A 20,420-nucleotide genomic window follows, 5' to 3' on the forward strand; every position below is an offset into this window, starting at 1 on the left:
AGTCTTGTTTATAATCTTCATCATTGCCAAAATCAAAACATTTACCTTTTATGTAGCATATAGAATGTGTGAGTTAAAATACTAGGATCCTTAAATACATTAAGTTCCAGGTCCATACATTTAATTGCCTATTAGACATCCCCCTCAATTTGGAAGTCCCAAAGACATTTAAAATTCAACATGTCCCTACAGATGGCCAACAGGCACAAGAAAAGATGCTCAACTTCACTGATTATTAGAGAACGCAAATTGAAACTACAATGAGGTATCACCTCACACTGTTCAGAACAGCCATCATTAAAATGTAAAACAATAAATGCTGGAGGCAGTATGAAGAAAAGGGAACCCTCCTGCACTGCTGGTGGGAATGTAAATTGGTGCAGCCACTATGGAAAACAGTATGGAGGTTCCTTAAAAAACTAAAAATAGAGTTGCCATATGATCCTGTAATCCCACTCCTGGGCTTATATCCGGACAAAACTATAATTTTAAAAGATACCTGCATGCCAACGTTCACAGAAGCACTGTTTGCAATAGTCAGGACATGGAAGCAACCTAAATGTCCATCGACAGATGAATGGATAAAGAAAATGTGGTGTGTATATATATATATACATATACACAATGGAATACCACTCAGCCATAACAAAGAATGAAATAATGCCATCTGCAGCAACATGGATGGACCTAGAGATTATCGTACTAAGTAAAATAAGTCACAAAGAGAAAGACAAATATAATATGATATCACTTATATGTGGAATCTAATATGATACAAATGAACTTATTTACAAAAGAGAAACAGACTCACAGGCATAGAAAACAAACTTATGGTTACCAAAGGGGAAGCGGGGGAGGGATAAATTAGGAATTTGGGATTAACAAACACAAACTACTATATGTAAAATAAACAAGGTCCTACTGTACAACAGAGGGAACTATATTCAATATCCTGTAATAAACCATAATGGAACAGAATATGAAAAAGAATATATATGTATATATATATTTCTGCATATAAACTAACACATTGTAAATCAATGTGTTATTTTATTCTTTATACTTCAATAAAGAATAAAATAAAACACCTGAGGGAAAAAAACCACTCAACATGTCCCCAAAAGAACTTTCTATATCTCTCACAAACGTATTCAATTATTTTGAAACTCAGTGAATGACACCATCATTCCTTTAGTCATCCAGAAATCCAGGAGTTATAATGGTACCAGCTGTAATAACCACTACTTGGGAAAAACTACTTTGTGCCAAAATTATGTTAACTATATTATCTATATTAAATCTAATTCTTCTCAACCAAAAAACTTTCAAAATACATATTATTCTGAGAAATTTTACAATAAAGAATCCTGTTTAATTTTAGTTAACTCTGGTTCTCCAATTAAATTGAGCACTGAATGGTTTTTTTCACCTAAGTGTTGGCAAACCAATTAATGGTACTAGTCAGAACAGACTTTGGAAATGCTTTTTTAAAAAAACTATCACCGACAAACTGTTGTATTAGCTCATCCTTTTTGCCAAAATTGTATCAGTGATGTACTGTATAGAGATGAGTAGTTGAAAGGAGTGTAGTTATGTGTTTAAAGATGTATGGTCTATATTTAATCAGAACTTTACTTCCTCACAACCTGATTCCTTGGAATGAAGCTAATTTCTTTTGGATCTATTACTTATGAGAATTTACCTGTTAAAACAGTAAGCTTAAAACAGTAGGAGATACAAAGAGCATACCAATACTTATGTTTTTCTTCGTGAGTGGATGAATAGAGGAATATTAAGTTACTATTTCTGTGAGGTAGCAAACAACATACATTCATTCAGCACCAACAGACACTAAGCTTAAAGCAGCATGGGAAATACAGGAATAAATTCTAAAATATGATCCTTTCTCTCTAGATGCTTACAGTCTAGTTGTAACTAAATGAATAGTAAAATGACAACAAAAGAAACCAAGAGGGGAAAGAAAAAACTGAGCTTGTAGATTGAACAGACTGTTGGTTGCCAGAAGTAGGGGGAGGGGGACGGGGAAAAGTGAGTGAAGGTCAAAAGTTACAAACTTCTAGTTATAAAATAAATAAGTCCTGGGGATGTAATATACAGCATGGCAATTATAGTTAATAATACTGCTTTACATACTTGAAAGTTGCTCAGAGAGTATATCTTAATAGTTCTCATCACGAGAAAAAAGTTCTTTTGTAACTATGTATGGTGATGGATGTTCACTAGACTTGTGGTGATAATTTCACAATATGTACAAATATCGAATCGTTACGTTATATACCTGGAACTAATATAATATGTCGATTATACCTCAATTTAAAAACTGAGGGCTTCCCTGGTGGCGCAGTGGTTGAGAGTCCGCCTGCCGATGCAGGGGACACGGGTTCGTGCCCCGGTCCGGGAAGATCCCACATGCCGCGGAGCGGCTGGGCCCGTGAGCTATGGCCGCTGAGCCTGCGCGTCCGGAGCCTGTGCTCCGCAACGGGAGAGGCCACAACAATGGGAGGCCCGCGTACCAGAAAAAAAAAAAAAAAAAAAAAAAAATGAAATAAATTAAATTAAAAAAGAAAAGAGACCAAGAGTACCTGATAGAACATTCAAAATACCAAAAATAGGAACATGATTAACTGCCAAAGGCATGGTGAAGTGGTAATGTAGCTAATAAGAACTTACAGGAGAAGGAGATGATTCTTGGAAAATGCAGTGTAAAATATAGCAGGCAGAAATATTTCCTAAGAAATTACATAAATCTGCTTTAGCTGTCCTTTACATAAACCTGCATTATCAATTTGCACAAAACTTTTCTTTAAGAACAGTTTCACAGAATACAAGTAATTTAAGTAACACAGTAGGATCAGCATTCTGCAAAAATATACAAAAGAACTGTCTTTAGCTTCCAACAATCACACCTCTATCAACTACAAATTAGCCACAATTAGATGTGTTGACATAAGCATAACGCACTACCAAATACTGAAAATTCTGCAAGAATTCAATGTTATGGGAACAAGGTAATCTAAGCAAACTCAACAACATTCTTAAAAATCATTATCCACGACATGTTGAAAAAACCCACACAATGTATCTATGCCAAAGAGAAAAGAAATTCCACACAACACCAACAAATGAATATTCCAGCATCATACCTCAAGAAAAAAATGTTACAAGTAGAGTTATTCATATAAGAATTTATTTTTGGATGCCTAGCCAGATTTTAATGCCATATTCAAAATGAAAAATAAATATCTAGCCATAGGAAAGTATCATGTCATTAAGATATATTAAAAAGTATAAGATCAAAAGATATACCTATTTGCAACTGTACTAAGCTCAGTACTTATACTATTAACCCTTAACTTTCACTAATTATGTTCCTAATTGCTACCACCAAACCCACAAAGTAAATATAACAAGAGGTATAATCCTCCTTCTAAATGTCTTTGAATACCTATTGTTGCAGTAGGAAAGGTTGAAAAGACATTTGTCAATTTTGGCTTAAAAAAAAAATAGTCTAGATGCTGACTGATGCCTGAAAGATCCATCATTATTCGAACACAATCACAATTTCCTTTCTAATTAAATATAATATCTAGGTATATGTCACATAACACATTTGCAAACAGGTTTCTTTTTTTATAATCATGGGAGAACCCATGAGAATTATTCTACTAAAGAATTAAGGGGGGGGCAGGATCAAGATGATGGAGTAGGATGATTCTACACTCACCCCCTTCACAGGCATGACAACCACTTACACAGCAACTGTCTATGAGAACAACCTAAAGACTAGCAGAAAAGGTTATCCACAACTATAAAGATATATAAAGAAGGAGCCACAATGAGATGGGTAGAAGAGGTGGAGACATGCTCTACGCAGGACCCACACGCCCGGGCTGGCGGCAGACAAACAGGAGGGATATCACAACCACAGACGGCCTCCCTGATGACATAACATTGCACGTCAAATATTATTTCAATAAAAAAGAACTTCAGGGCTTCCCTGGTGGCACAGTGGTTGAGAGTCCGCCTGCTGATGCAGCGGACACGGGTTCGTGCCCCGGTCCGGGAGGATCCCACGTGCCATGGAGCAGCTGGGCCCGTGAGCCATGGCCGCTGAGCCTGCACGTCCGGAGCCTGTGCTCCACAACGGGAGAGGCCACGACAGTGAGAGGCCCGCGTACCGCAAAAAAATATATATATATATCAACATAACCAAAAAAAAAAAAAATCAACATGACAGAAAACTGCCATAAAGAGATCATTTAGAAACACTTGTGGAAATTTTACTTTCTCTGTTAGTAAAGTATTCCTTTACTTAAATTTCAAATATTGTAGAAAAGTTGATAGACTAATACCATGAATATGTCACCTAGAATCAACATTTGTGAGCATTTTGCTATGATTGCCCTGCTACATCTCGCCCCATCTCTCCCCTTTCCTCTCTCTCTCCTCTCCTTCTTATCTATCTATCTACCTATCTATCCATCTATCTACATATCTATCAGATTATTTCTGACAAAGCTCTCCATAATCAAATACACTAATACTTCTAAAGAAAAAAAATGACACTAAGTCACATAAATCCTATAAATATCCCCATAGAAATTCAGTTCAAATTTTGCCACCAAATGGGCTCCGATAGATCAGGTTTGGTCCCAAATGAGATTTTTTTTTTTTTTTTTTATGTTTTGGTTTTCAAAGTTTGGGATTTAAAAAATGTAGATAAAGGATGTTGGGCTGTAATATTATCCCCACGTTACAGAGGAGGAAACTGAAGCACAGAAAGGTTAACTAATTTATTCAACACTAGAACAAGTGGCAAAACCAGTAAGTGAAAATAGGCCATCTACTCCAGAGCCCATACTTTTAACCACTGCTCTAGGAAGCCTCCAATCCAATAGGAAGTCCTCGGGACTTTATCTTTATCCAGAAACTGAACTCTTACCCCTAACTCCATTGCTACCCTCCTAATCTGAGCCACTGTTATCACTCACTAGGTTTACTGCAATCGCCTGCTACCTGATTCTTCTACCCATTTAACTAATGGTAAAAGCCAATGTTCTTCAAAATAGCCGACAAGAAGCTATAGGTTCTATACCCTCTTATTTATCCTACATCTGTGGCCTCATCTACTACTCAGCCCTCTCTCACTCCACCCTGTCTCTATGCTACTCCTGCTCTCCAGGCATCTTCCCACTTAGGGCCTTGGCACTGACCATCCTTCCTGCCTGGTACACGTTTCCCCTTGTATCTCCCCCTCTCACCCTCCAATATCATCTTCCAATGAAACCTACAATGTCCACTCTATGTAAAACAGCTACTGCCCCTCCCCCAAAGCACATGACACTCCGCATCCCCCTTTTCCTGCTCAACTCTGTCTTTCCCCATAACACTTATTGCCTCCCAACACTCTAGACAATTACTTTTTGTTTCCCTGTCTCTTCTGCTTTCAGATTTATACATATACCAATGTATCCCAAGCCCGTAGAAAATCTAGTACGTAGTAAGTGCTCAAAAAAATAACTGTTGCTATTGGGATTTCCATGTCAACTTCAACCCAAATACTTTGAGCTAAGCTCTTCTACATGTCTTATAGTTGTTAGCAGTTCTCAGGATCTCATAGAAAACTTTGAATTTCAATAAATATGCTTAAATTACATTTTAAAACAGCTAAGATGTATACACTTATACTTTTATTAAGAGTCTTTCTTTATGTAGAAATATATTTTATAGACATGGACAGACATATATATTTTATGATGTCACTCAGAGAAACAGTAAGGTAAAGAACAGTTTATACAGTATGATCCCTTCTATAAGGAAAACAGTATGTATTTGTATGTATCAGAATTTTTGCGATGATGATATTGCATATTTTTAAAATATTTCTTCCTTCTGTATATATGCATTTTCTCATTCTTTCAATAATGAATATGTATTATTTGTAAGATTAAAAAATACTGATATACTCAAAAGAGAATTATCTGTCATAATACAATTACCAGCTAAATTCTAACTCTTGTTTTTCTATGAAAAAAATTTATTCACTGTTAACATAGCCATTATATAAATGCAACATAGATACATGCTATTAGTGTAATTTAACAGACCATCTACATATAATTCTTCCCTTTATACAAGGGATAATGTGGCTAATTCTTTTCTTTATACAAAAGGTAATGTAGCACAAGTGTGCAAAAAATTATCACTACATCAATATACCTTCAAGAAATCTACATATTCAATCTAACTTTCAGATCTTACCTCAGAAATACTCATTTCAGTGACAGTATTTTCAATAGGCTTTTTTTGTGGTATAAACTTATAAACATTTCTTTTTTATCTTTAAATTCAGAACTATAAGCAGCACAAATAGAGTCAACTCGAGCTTTTATTGTTGCTGCTGTTAAAAGCACTGATATTTATTTCAATTGTTTCTTGCTGCAAAAGTATTTAAAGTGATATAATAAATAAAGCTATGGTTGTAGAAAAACTAAATTATATATTTTATACATCTTTAACGGTGATTACAATTTCATTTAAAAGAAATCAACAAAAGAGCCAGTTTAATGCCAGCTCTGAATTTAGGAAACAATATACTCCTTATTTTCAGGAAAATTGGGAATCTTTGTTTTAACTTGTAAAATGCAAACATAATAGTGGTAATTATTAATTAAGATCAATTACTCCCCCCCCAAAAAAAGCTCACTTATTGTCTGTAAAAGGAAACATAAATTGGTTTATAAAAAAATACTTTCCCATGAGCTTAAATCAGAAATAAAACACTATATTTTTAAATGTTCTTTTAAATGAAGTTTGTTTTAGATTTTTCCAGACTTCAATTCCATTCCATAATTCTTTTTAATTATTGCAAACACTTTACAAAAAAATAAAGAAAGACACAAATTGTACTTAAGAGTTTACATACCTTGGCTTCCGAAATGCTAAACTATACTGTTGGCAAGCCAGACCCACAGTGGGCGTATAAACGATAGGCATGAATTTCTCAATGTCAGACGTTAGCACTCTATAAAAGAGCTTTTCATTTCTATCTTGAAGATCCATTAAGAGAAGATACCTGTGGAAATTGGACATAATTAGATCTACGTTCCAACAAAGTTGTAAAATAGCTGTTTGAAATCTAACTAAACATTTCTCAACAAAGTATACAGTAGGTCACACAGAAAACATCTGATCAAAAGACTTTGGAAGTATTCCTAATCATCTCAAAAAATGAAGTACCATAAACCTGAGCTCGTGTCATTCAAAATGTTAATATCAGTGCTGAGGGACTTCCCTGGTGGCACAGGGGTTAAGAATCCTCCTGCCAATTCAGAGGACATGGGTTCAAGCCCTGGTCCGGAAAGATCCCACATGCCGCGGAGCAACTAAGTCCATGCGCCACAACTACTGAGCCTGCGCTCTAGAGCCCTCGAGCCACAACTACTGACCCGTGTGCCACAACTACTGAAGCCCGCGTGCCTAGAGCCCGTGCTCCGCAACAGGAGAAGCCACCGCAATGAGAAGCCCGCGCACCGCAACCAAGAGTAGCCCCCGCTCGCCACAACTAGAGAAATCCAGCATGCAGCGAGGAAGACCCAATGCACCCCCCCAAAAAAAAAAAAATCAGTGCTGAAATAGCAGTTTTCTTTAATATTTGAAAAGACTTTGTCCCTATTTTCAAATCAAAGACAAATGAAAACACCACTGTAGATATAGTTTAAACATTAAGTAAATAGAAAGACTTCATCCTTTACCTTGCAGTACTGAATGGCCAAGGGAAACAACAAGCAGAAAATGAGTAAGGAATGTAGCACTGACCCTAAAAATTAATAAGGTAAGCAAGTTCAAGGGACTTTTTACTTACATCAAATGGTCTTTTTCTTTCTAGAGGTAATTTTCTTTCTAGAGGATGTCTAAATATCAACCTTATCATATTACTTGCAACCTTCAATGGTTTATAGAATAAAACTCAAAACTGCCTGGTACAACTTAAAAGAATCTTGCAAAATTGCCCTTAATAGCCTTACCAGCTTTTTTTGGGTTCTCATTCCCTGGAATAGTTGAAAATGCACAGAAGTGGAGTCAGAGACACAAGGATTCTAATGCCTGGCAAACGGATGAGTTATTTCAACCCCCAAAATTAACAACTGGGAAGAAGATGATGACTTTTAGACATGCTAAACACTGATCTCGCCATGTGGAACTCATCAATGCCAAATCAATGATCAATCCTCAGGCCTTATCTTAGTTTACTTGTCAGGACATTTGACACAAGTGGCGTTCCCTAGAGCTCCATACACTCTCTCTAGCTAAATTCCAGGTCAGCAGATTCTCTGGTTTTCCTGTTTCACTGATCATGCCTTTTCTGTTTCTTTGCTACTTTCTCCTCTTCTCTGGGAGGTCTCTAACACTCATCTCTAATATATATTACATTAAGAAATTATGTTGGCTTTGCTTCAAGATATATCCCAACCTGAACACCTTCATTGCTACCACCCTGGATCTAAATCACCATCATCTCTTGCCTGTAAGAGTCTCCTAAATACTCTCCTGGCTTACATTCTATTCTCAATGCTGCAGCAAGTCTTCTGGAAATATAGCTCTGATCACGTTGACCTTCTGCTCAAAACCCTGAACAGCTCCCCCTTTCACTCGGAGTAACAGCAGAAGTCCGTCAGTGGCCTCCACAATCTGTCTTTATATAATCTGTCCTCCGTGACCTCATTAATCTGCTCTCCTGACCTACCATTCTTCCCCTCACCCATCCTGCTCCAGACGCAGGTCTCCCTGCTGGTCCCTGAATATACCAGCTAAAGAGCACTGTTCCTCAGATTTCCTCATGGCTAACCTCCTCACTGCCTTTCATTACTTGCTCATAACCTACCTTCTCTATGAAGTCCATCCTGACCAAGCAAACTGGTCTATCCTGACAATACAAAGTGACCCTACCCACTCGCTCTCCAGCATTCTCATCCCTCGTACCCTACTCCACCTCTTTTTTTTTTTTTTTGGCGGTACGCGGGCCTCTCACTGATGTGGCCTCTCCCGTTGCGGAGCACAGGCTCCGGACGCGCAGGCTCAGCGGCCATGGCTCACGGGCCCAGCCACTCCGCGGCATGTGGGATCCTCCCTGATCGGGGCACAAACCCGTGTCCCCTGCATCGGCAGGCGGACTCTCAACCACTGAGCCACCAGGGGAGCCCTACCTTTTCTTTTTTTTATTAGCACTTGTCACTTTCTAGCATATTAAATAATTTACTTATTATTTTATTATTTACTTCTTTTTTTAAAATATTTAAAAAAAATAATTTAGGTAAGTTCTGTGAGGGCAGAGATCATCATCTACAATCCCAATATCTCACAGAGCACCTGACACTGAGTTGATACTCAATAAATATTTGAGGGACAGGGACTTCCCTGGTGGCACAGTGGTTAAGAACCCACCTGCCAATGCAGGGGACACGGGTTCAATCCCTGGTCCAGGAAGATCCCACATGCCGCGGGGCAATTAAACCCACGTGCCACAACTACTGAGCCTGCGATCTAGAGCCCGCAAGCCACAACAACTGAAGCCCAAGTGCCTAGAGCCCATGCTCCATAACAAGAGAAGCCACCGCAATGAGAAGCCCGAGCACCACAACAAAGAATAGCCCCCGCTCACCACAACTAGAGAAAGCCCACGCACAGCAACAAAGACCCAACACACCCAAAAATAAATAAATTAATTAATTAAACAAAACTCTTTTGAGGGACAGTCTGTGATAAAAATATGCCAATCACTAGCTCCGAGGAGGCAGCTGATAAAAATGGCCCAGGAAAAGAACATAAACTAAACACGGAAGAGGCTGAAGGAAGGACTTAAGAAATACGTGAAAGGCACGGTGGAGGAATTTAAGCAGCAAATATACATGCTGAATAAACTCAGTCGGCCTCTTTCCTCAGCTGCCCTGTCATCACTTACAGGCTCATAAAAGAAGTGGCCATGGCAGGGATGGAGAGTACCCATGGGCTCAGCAACAGGGACTTCCACGCACCAAGGCGGACCTGGCCACAGACACTGCTGAGAGTTCCATCCGCCAGCAGCAGGGACCGACACTGAGCCCCTGATATGCCGCCATCCCATGGCGTGATCAGCAAGCTACCTGGTGGCAGGTTGATTACACTGGACAGCGTCCATCACGGAAGGAATGGCACTGGTTCTTACTGGAAGAGACACTCTGTATGAAGACTTACTTTCCCTGCACACAATGCTTCTGACTTACAAAATGCCTCATCCACTGAATTCCACCCAGCATGACTTCTGATCAAGGAACTCACTCCTCAGCAAATGAAGTGAGGCAATGGGCCCTTGCTCATTGGAATCCACTGGTCTTACCATGTCCCCACCATCCTGAAGCAGCTGGCTTTTCAGAATGGTGGAATGGCCTTCTGAAGATTCAGTTACAGCACCAGCTAGGTGGCAACACCTTGTAAAGCTGGTGCAAGATACTCCAGGAGGTTATACATGCTCTGAATCCGCATCCAATATATGGTTCTATTTCTCCCATAGCCAGCATTCACAGGTCCCAGAATCACAGGGGTGGAAATGGAAGTGGCACCACTCACCATTATCCCCCAGTGACCCGCCAGCAAAATTCCTGCTTCCTGTCCCTGTGACATTATGCTCCACTGGCCTAGAAGTGTTCATTCTAAAGGGAGGGGTGTTTCCACCAGGAGACAGTGATTCCACTGAACTGGAAGTTAAGACTGCCCCTGGTCACTTTGGGCACCACGTGCCTCCGAACTAACAGGCAAAGAAGGGAGTTACTGTGCTGGCTGGGGTGACCAATCCTGACTTCAAGGGGAAATCGGACTCCCACTCCATAATGGAGGTAAGGAAGAGGGTGTCTGGAATACCAGAGATACATTAGGGGGTCTACATGATTAAAGTCAATGGGAAACTACAACAACCCAATTCAGACAGGACTACTAACGGCCCAGACCCTCCAGAATTAAAGACTTGGCTCGCTCTACCAGGTAAGGAGTCAAGACTGGCTGAGAGGCTTCCCTGGTGGCGCAGTGGTTGAGAGTCTGCCTGCTGATGCAGTGGACACGGGTTCATGCCCCGGTCTGGGAAGATCCCACATGCCGCGGAGCGGCTGGGCCCGTGAGCCATGGCCGTTGGGCCTGCGCGTCCGGAGCCTGTGCTCCGCAACGGGAAAGGCCACAACAATGGGAGGCCCGTGTACCGCAAAAAAAAAAAAAAAAAAAAGACTGGCTGAGGTATTGGCTGAAGGCAAACGAAGCGTGAAATGGGTAGGGGCAGAAGGTAGTCATAAATACCAGCTCTGATCACGTGACCAGTTACAGAACTGAGGACTGTAATCACCATGTGTGTCCTTCCTTATTTGGTTATGAATATGTTTGCGTGTATGTGTATATAAATATATATATATATATTTATAATATATATATACAAATATATGTAGACAAATATAATTTTTTCCTCTCTTATCCCTTTATCATGTAACCTAAGATGTACTGAGTTTATATCATAGTATTTAAACACAGTTGACCCCAAACAATGTGGAGATTGGGGTGCCGACTCCCACATAGTCAAAAATCCACATATAACCTTATAGTTGGCCCTCCATATCTGTAGTTCCTCATTTGATTCAATCAACTACAGATTATGTAGTACTGTAGGATGCATTTATCAAAAAAATCCAAATGTAAGTGGACCTGCACAGTTCAAACCCATGTTGTTCAAGGGTCAACTGTACTTTTTTTAAAATATATTTATTTATTTATTATATTTATTTTGGGCTGCATTAGGTCTTTTTTTCATCGCTGCATGCAGGCTCTCTCCAGCTGTGGCGAGCGGGGCCTACTCTTCATTGTGGTGCGTGGGCTTCTCATTGCGGTGGCTTCTCTTGTTGCGGAGTACAGGCTCTAGAGCTCAGGCTCAGTAGTCGTGGTGCACGGGCTTTGCTGCTCTGAGGCATGTGGGATCTTCCCAGACCAGGGTTTGAACCCATTTCCCCGCATTGGCAGCTGGATTCCTAACCACTGTGCCACCAGGGAAGTCCCCAAGGGTCAACTGTATAGTTAACTTTACATCATAGAATTGAAGTCAAGAGATATCAAGGAGAAAGGTAAATATCACCAAGGGCTTCACATCCTCTTCTGGGGAAAGAGTTAGTGTGTTTTCGGTTGTACCTGGGATAGTTCTATCATGTTAGGCAGAGGTAGGACTTTTTATTGTCTTTATGCAGAGATTCAGTTTGGTTTAAGGAGACGTGCATGGATGCCAAGTTGAAAAGGAGTGGTTAGTTTTATGTGTCAACTTGGCTAGGACACAGCACCCAGATATTTGGTCCACTATTCTGGATGTTTCTGTGAAGGCAGTTTTTGTATGAGATTCACATTTAAATTGGCGTATTTTGAATAAAGCAGATTACCTTCTATAATGTGTGTGAGCCTCATCCAATCAACTGAAAACCTTAATAGAACAAAGACTGGCCTTCCCTCCAATGCCAGAGCAAAAAAAGAATTCCGCCAGCAGACTGCCTTTGGACTTGAACTGCAGCTCTTCCCTGGGGCTCCAACTGGAGATTTAGGACTGACCAAGCCTCCATAATCACTTGAGCCAATTCTTTGAAATCAAAATCAATCAATCAATCAATAAACCCCTCCCTCTCTCTCCCTCTCTCTCCCTCCCTCTCCCTCCCTCTCATTATGTGTATGTGTACACACACACACACACACACACACACACACACACACACACATCCTATCTGTTCTATTTCTCTGGAGAACCCTGACTAATACGAAGACTTACTAGGTACTGGGCTAGCTCTCTCTTCTAACCTTCGCAACAGTATTTTCAAATAACTATTATTCTCTTCAACCCACAAATGGAAAAACTGAGGTGTAGGTGGGTCTAACACCTTAATATGAAAAGGCAGCGTCAAAAGCAGAGGGCAAGGCACATGCAATGGTCATGGCAGTGGGTGTAGTGGTTTGCTCTAGTGAGATACAGCCAGAATTTCAACTTAGGGCTAGCTAATTCCCAAGGGTACCTTTATCTCTGTTACCTTTATCTTTGTAGAGACATGGAAACTGGGTTCTAAACAAAGTAAGTGACCTAAATTCACAAAAGTGTCGGAACCACGCTTGGAAGATGAAAAAGTGCACTTTCACCTACAATGTACTTAGTGTCTGATTCAAAGCCACTTTCACCTAGTTTGGAATGGCATTTCCTAGTAATTCACCTTCATAGCAACAACTTTATCACAAGAGAAAAGTTGTCTTTCTGAGGATACAGTTTAGAAAATTTTAATTTGTTCAGATGTTCCTACAGAGGGTAAATTTTTTACAAAACATCATTGTATTTACAGGCAAATCCTCCTCAAAGTTGGCTACTCTTTCCAAAGCACTAAATATTTAAACTTTCTCATCTGATAAAAAATAAACTAGACAGCTGCTTATGAGACATATAAAAATCACCTTCAGGAACATGTTACCTGTCAAAATCAGAGTTCAGATGCTCGAAATTCTTAATTACTCTAAGGACCTGGATATCCTGGCTGATGAAGCAAGGTGGCAATAATCCATGAATGTTCAATAGCTGTCTCTCTTCCAGGGTAAAAGCCAAGTCCTATGGAGAAAAGGAAAACGTGATAATTCAAGGGGGGAAAAGGACAAAACACATATCTACACACCAAATAAATCCAACAAGTATATGGAATTGAAAATCAGAAGATCTGGCATCCCTCCAAGCATAGCCATGTGACTGAGTAAACCATGTAATCTCTTCAAACCTCACTTTCCTCACCTTTAAATATTAGGATAATATTTTCAGATCTGTGTCACTTAGATAATGTTAAGATAAAATCAGGCAATGGATAGGAGGAAATTATCTGAAGCCACGCGAATGAAAGAAGACATAATTATCAGTATTAGTACCATTAAATTTAAAAATGAATAGTAGTTATTACAAAAGGTTTTTAAATGATGAACAGGAGTAGGTCACCTACGACCTGCTGTGTTTCTTTTATTTATTTATTTATTTGTTGGTTGGTTGGTTGGTTGGTTGCTTGGTTGGTTGGTTGCATCAGATCTTAGTTGCGGCACACGGGATCTTTCGTTCTGGCGTGCGGGCTCTTTGTTGCAGTGCATGGGCTCCTCTCTAGATGTGGCGTGCAGGCTACAGAGCGCATGGGCTCAGTAGTTGCGGTGCACAGGCTTAGTTGCCCTGCAACGTGTGATCTTAGTTCCCCGACCAAGGATCAAACCAGTGTCCCCTGCATTGCAAGACCGATTCTTAACCCCTGGACCACCAGGGAAGTCCCCTGCTGTGTTTCTATGTATAAAATAGGTCAGGAGACGCCTTATCTATGATTCCGAGGTACCTTTTCCAACACTCCTCTCCCAAGCTATCTCCCACTAATTATATACACTCCTAGTTACACAAAACTTCTCACCATTGCCTGGACATGCCGCACCCCTTTCTTCTTACACTATACCACAGTCAAGAATGTCTTCCTTCCCTGCTTCTCTCTTTTCAAGCCATACCTCAAACACTCCCTCCTCTCTAAAGCCTTTCCAGACTCACCCAGTAAGTCCATTCGAGCCTTATTATTATACCTACATCATCTGTTTACACAAACACCGACTGTAAAAAACAACAGCTTACGAACTCTGAGGCTCAAAAACAAGCAAACAAAATAGAACTGATGAGTGCACACAAAAACCCAGAATGGACCTAGGAGACTGGCCAGGATATAATACGAGGGGAAGTAATAGCAGATAAACCCAGTAGTCATTAATCTGGAAGATTAGGATCTCCCTGGAGATACTGAAGCCCAAGACGCTTCTTCGATTAGACTGACTGCTTTGGGTCTGGCCCCAATGTGATGATGGGCGGGTTTGCTCCACGTGCTATTGGCACGGCTGGTGCCTGTTTCCAAGATGTTTGGCTCCACCAGCAGCCACTCCTTCACTACAAAAGCCCCACTACATGCCCAGCCGGAAGTCCTCTGGAGTTCTACTACATGTGGACAGCAGCAGGATGGTCCCCCTCCGAGAGGATAATCCAGGGTGTCCAGCCCTGCCTGGTGCCATCACTCCCTCCCAGATGCCTGGAGCACAGCGGACCAACGCAGCCTCTCTATCCTCTGCCTGGAGTCCCCGTCCGCACCAGGAGACACTGCGGTGTTGCTAGAACCCTTCCATGCTATTTTCTTTTTCATTTGTGGTTTGTGTCCCCACCAGAATGCAAACCCCACAAGGTCAGAGAATTTTGTCTGGTTTTTTTTCACTGCTTTCTCCCTAGTGCTCAGAACAGTAACTGACATAATTAGACCTCAGTAATGTGCAAGATAAACAAAATAGAAAGTTTTAAATATTTTAGAGACTTACATTAAAATTTTAAAAACATTAGAACTGCTGCTCAGGAAACTGATTAGCCTATCAAGCCTGGTAAAAGTACATTTAAAATTTAAAGTAACCAGAAAGGGATGTTTTTGTGAAAAAGGAATCTACAAAATGGAAGGCATACTTCACCTGCTAAAGGTACAACTTGTTATAAAGATATAAAGTAAAACTTTTTATAAGGACATAAAGTAAAATACTTTAAAATATAAAGATATAATGTAAAATGTCTGCTTCCTAGAAATGAAGCAGAATTATATACAGTAATGTATTTGAAAAAGAAAACAATAGACTTTTCTCTAGCTTGAAATGAAAACTTGGAAATTAAAAATGGGAAAAAAGCTAGGCTGAAGTTAAAGTCTCAAAAACATATGAATATATGTGAAGAAGCAGCAAACTTTTGAATGTTATGCCCTTGAAAATCTGCCTGTAAAAATAATAATCAAAATATCGATATTCTGAGAATAAGGCTCATTATTGGAAGTACTAACATATGCTCGTTCTTTCACTTTATAATGGCAATAACTCATTTATTGGTGTCATTAGCCAGTCTTTTTACATGAATTTTCCAATGTTTGGTCTGAAACAATTCCTCAGTCTAACAGGTTTACCATACCTTATGCCATGTAAATGATAACGCCACCTGGATATCTCTTGCTATATTCTTTGATGTTTAGTAACTACAAACTCCCATAGGCTGTTAGCCAAATTTTCCAACACACACTAAAGTACCAATTCAACTCTTAGACAAAAACAAACAAACCACTAGGGCTTAGAAATCTGAAGAACTGGGCCAAGTTAAAGAGTTAAAGTCCTATGACTGGATTCATATCCTATTACTACTCTGTGAATTTTTTAAAAATCAATGAATATGTAAACTTAAATCTTAAAACCCCTGAAAAATGTTAAATATATACGGCAGTTTTAAGAATGACACATCAATGTGATTCCTACCAACCAGCAGCTTCCCAAAAAGTATTCAGAGAAACAATAAGTTGAATTTTGAATAATGTAATAATCCTGGCTCTCTATTGCATTTTTTCATACTAACAGAGACATATTAATATATTTTGTAGAAATTTATAAACAGGTCAGTTACATCTAAAATTTGACAGTGACAGCCTAACTTAATACATTCTCCTTATTAAAAAGTTGAGGTAACATATACCTGTTTCAAAGAATTTTTACCTTAGGGTTCTCCTGCAGGGCCTATCCAACAAAGGACAGTGTATCCAAAGTACACATGCAGGTTCTAACTTTCAAATGACTTCTACTAAGTCTTTTATGTAGTTGAAAAGCTTAGCTATACATATATTAGGTTTCCAGATCACCTATAATTCTAATTACCTAAAAGTGTTCTCATACACTCTAGGTTCAACCCTGTTTTTCTCTTTTTCTTTCTTTTACTTTCCTTCCTCCTTAAAAAACCTTTTGGACTGGATCCCTAGACAGCAGAATGGTATGTTGTTTCACTGCTGAGGGCAACAAACAGGACAACTATTCTTCTAGACTCTACTAATTAATCTATGTATATCTTCTTGAGAAAACTGAGACTCTCAAGCAAAAATGAAAACAAAATTCCTGGCATAACAGGAGACTTATATTAGAAACCATGTTTGCACAGAGCAAACATAACTGAGAAAGAAACTTTGTCCTGAGTAATTTATTAGAAACTATTGCCATAAAAACAGAACAAATAGGATCTATATTCCACACTAACAGTCTTTAATGTTTCCAACAAACTTCAGTAGTTTTTCTTTTTTCCCTGTATAATGACTAAAAATAATCAAGCTGAATGGCAAAAAGGAAAACATTACCTAAATCACAAAAATCTTTAAGATAATCTCTACACGTATGGTAATGCATTATGATAACAGAATTCATTAATTTTAATGTTTGAAGCCATAATCACATTAGGACAGAGATGTTTGTATGTTTTATTCAACCAGTGAATCCCTAGTGTCCAGAATAATACCCGTCACTTTGTAGGTGATCAACAAAAAATGTGTTGGATTAACACATTAATCATTAAGAAATCATTAATCAATTACTGATTTGCTATAACTATACAGTTGCTATTATATGTTTCGGAGAAGACAAAGCAGAAAAGTGAAGAAAGAAGGTTTAAAGAAGTAGAAAAGACAGTGGAAAGAAATAATCACAAAAAACCTGAAACAACTAAGCTACATTGGTACACAAGAATATTACTCAATAGTAAAAAAAAAAAAAAAGAAAAACTACTGAAACAAGAAACATAGATGAACTGCAAATGCATTATACTAATGAAAGGAGCCAGACTCAAAAGGTTACATACTGCATGGTTTCATTTATTTGAGATTCTGGAAGCAGCAAAATTATAAGGATTAAAAAGATCAGTTCTCGGGTCGGGGAGTGGAGAGAAGAGTTGACTACAAAGGGGCAGCACGAGGGAATATTTTCGAGGTGGTGGAACTTTTCTTGATTGTGGCACTGGTTACACAACATTGTACACTTGTCAAAACTAAGAGAAGAATACACCAGAAAGAGTGAATTTCACTGTGCTAAATTTTATTAGGTTCTATAAAAAAATCAATTCAGCAGCTAATTAGCTCCTTATTTGAAAAAGAATATAATTAAAATGACTTAAAGTTTGCTTAGCAAATTATGGATGCATTTCACATTCCAAATTTTAAAATACCTTTTTTAAAAGCTAATTTGTCTTCGATTTCTTTTCCAAATTTTTTTCATAATTTATGATTTTGACTGAACTACATACAGATTCGATAAATGTGACATTACAGATAATATGGCATATCTGTCCTAAAAGGTCTTATGAAAAAATGTTTTAGAATTTTGTTGACAGTAATTTTGGGGAGAAATTATTTATATGTAAAGAGTACGAAAGGAGAGACCTTTACATTTTTATTATTTATTGTTCTGAAATAAAGACATCAAGTTGAGCTTTAGTTTTAAATATAACAATTTCAAATGTATTAACATAGTTTACGTGCATATTTCATATCTATAGAATGAGAAGAGATATTGGACATTTGCCTGGACACATTCTACTGAATGGTTCGTTCCCCCAAGTCTTCCAGATTGCCAAAAATTATTCTTTGAAATTGATTTTTTTTTTAAATTCTAATTGACAACATAGATAATAACTTTTAAAATTTTACTGGTGGTATACAATCTCATTTCTTCAAAAAAACCATCAGCCAGATGGAATATACATTTCCAAGGTAAAGTTTACATCAGAAAAATAATCATGATTATTTTGAATGCATTCAGCTGTGCAATCAAGTTCTCTGGTAATAGTCTCCTTTAAGAGACAGAAAAATCAATTATTTAAAATCAATAATATATTAACATCTTTAAGAAAAAATAGTTGGCTTTATTACATAGCAATTAATTCTTACAGATATCTGATATAAAGTAATTTAAACTGATATAAGTAATGATTATAAAAATATATCTAAAATACACTTGGCCCTAGATACCCTAAAACTTATAAGAAAATATCATAATTGTACAACACCCCAAACTTATTTCATCTAGGTATTACAGGATATAAGCAAGTATAACTACATTGTAGTTTAAGTGATGTTTGCCCAATTTTAAAAAAGAAAGAACACCTCTACCTAAGAGAGCAAAAGGATTTTTAAAATATCAGATGAGATGTTTAATTAGTTCAAGTATTTCTAACTTAAAAGTCAGAACTTTATAGATTCCTTATAAGGCTGAGAAATTGTTAACCATCAATGTCAACACTACATTTTCCAAACATAAGTCTTAAAATCATTAATAAGGTTTCAAAATCCTTTCAGCAGGATGGAGTTCTATTGCTCTCAAAGAAGTTTTAAGGCAAATTTCACAGTAGAGAAAAGTCCCTGTTAAGTAAGCAGACTGGTAATTCTTAATAAACTATTGAAACTATCAATGTACACAAACGATAAAACCAAGTCTAAGATCATGGATTGAAATGTATATGAATAATCCAAACCAAATGGGTAATACCCATCGCCAGAAGAGTCTCTAGTAATCACATGGACATTTACGCTATTCTAACAAATATATTATACATGTGACTCAGACAAAACCCTCTAAATATGCCTATGATAATATGGAAAGCGAATACTCAAGACAGTGAACCAGAAAGATCAGGACCACAAGATAACTGTCTATTGGGTCTTCATTTGATTTCCTCCCCCTCTGAGGTAGCAGAAGAATCTACAGCCTCAAAGTAGACAGCAATTCAATACACTGAGTTACCAATTAAATTACACATGAATTTGTAAATGACCCTGGCCGATTCCTGAATGGTGGCCTTCCTCCTTCTCTCTGGGTTAGGGAGGTGTCCTCCAATGTTCTCCTACAGCACCACGTACTTCTATCATGGAACTTCCCATATTTCATTATTTCTGTTTAACTACTATTTCACCCAGAGATCTAGGTGCTTCTGGAGGACAGGCACTATGCTATTCATATCTGTATAACAGCACCTAATCCAACATCAGGATGGAGCAGTGCCTCAATCAATTTTAAATAAACAAATGGATAAATATATGGATCTGAAACAACTTTTCAGTTTCATGTGGTTCAGTTCTCTGTAGCTCTATTTTGAATAACCAACACGCCTAATTCAAATTCAAACTAAATTTTTTTAGTATGTGCACTAATACAGAGTGCTCACGATTTGAAATCTCTCAAATAACAATTGCGCTTTCATTAGATTATTTTATTAAATTAATCACTTGTAACAGCTTTTTAAAATGACTTTGAACCAGGCATTCAAGATCAACTTGGTATGACAAAAAGACACTTCTACCTGTCAGCCTAAGTGCTAGAGTTTGTGGGGATTTTTTTAAAGTACCTTCATCTAAACAAGGGTTTCTCAACCTCAGCACCAGTGACATTTTGGTCTAGATAATTCTTTGTTGTAGGCAGCTGTCTAGTATATTTTGAATATATTATAGGTTCCATTAATCCATACACTTTAAATTTAC

The 20,420-nt window shown here is 38.2% G+C and overlaps 1 protein-coding gene across 1 annotated transcript in view; it reads right to left on the minus strand.

Moving 5' to 3' along the window:
• ME1 (malic enzyme 1) overlaps positions 1–20,420 on the minus strand; it is a 182,868-nt gene that overhangs the window by 138,621 nt on the left and 23,827 nt on the right. Inside the window, exons 2-3 of the mRNA XM_060114418.1 lie at positions 13,527–13,660; positions 6,947–7,096 (exon numbers count right to left, since the gene is read on the minus strand). Of these exons, the coding sequence (XP_059970401.1) occupies positions 6,947–7,096; positions 13,527–13,660 (284 nt within the window). The remainder of the gene's footprint in view (positions 1–6,946; positions 7,097–13,526; positions 13,661–20,420) is intronic.

The sequence above is a fragment of the Mesoplodon densirostris genome, chromosome 12, assembly GCF_025265405.1.
Source record: "Mesoplodon densirostris isolate mMesDen1 chromosome 12, mMesDen1 primary haplotype, whole genome shotgun sequence".
NCBI lineage: Eukaryota > Metazoa > Chordata > Mammalia > Artiodactyla > Ziphiidae > Mesoplodon > Mesoplodon densirostris.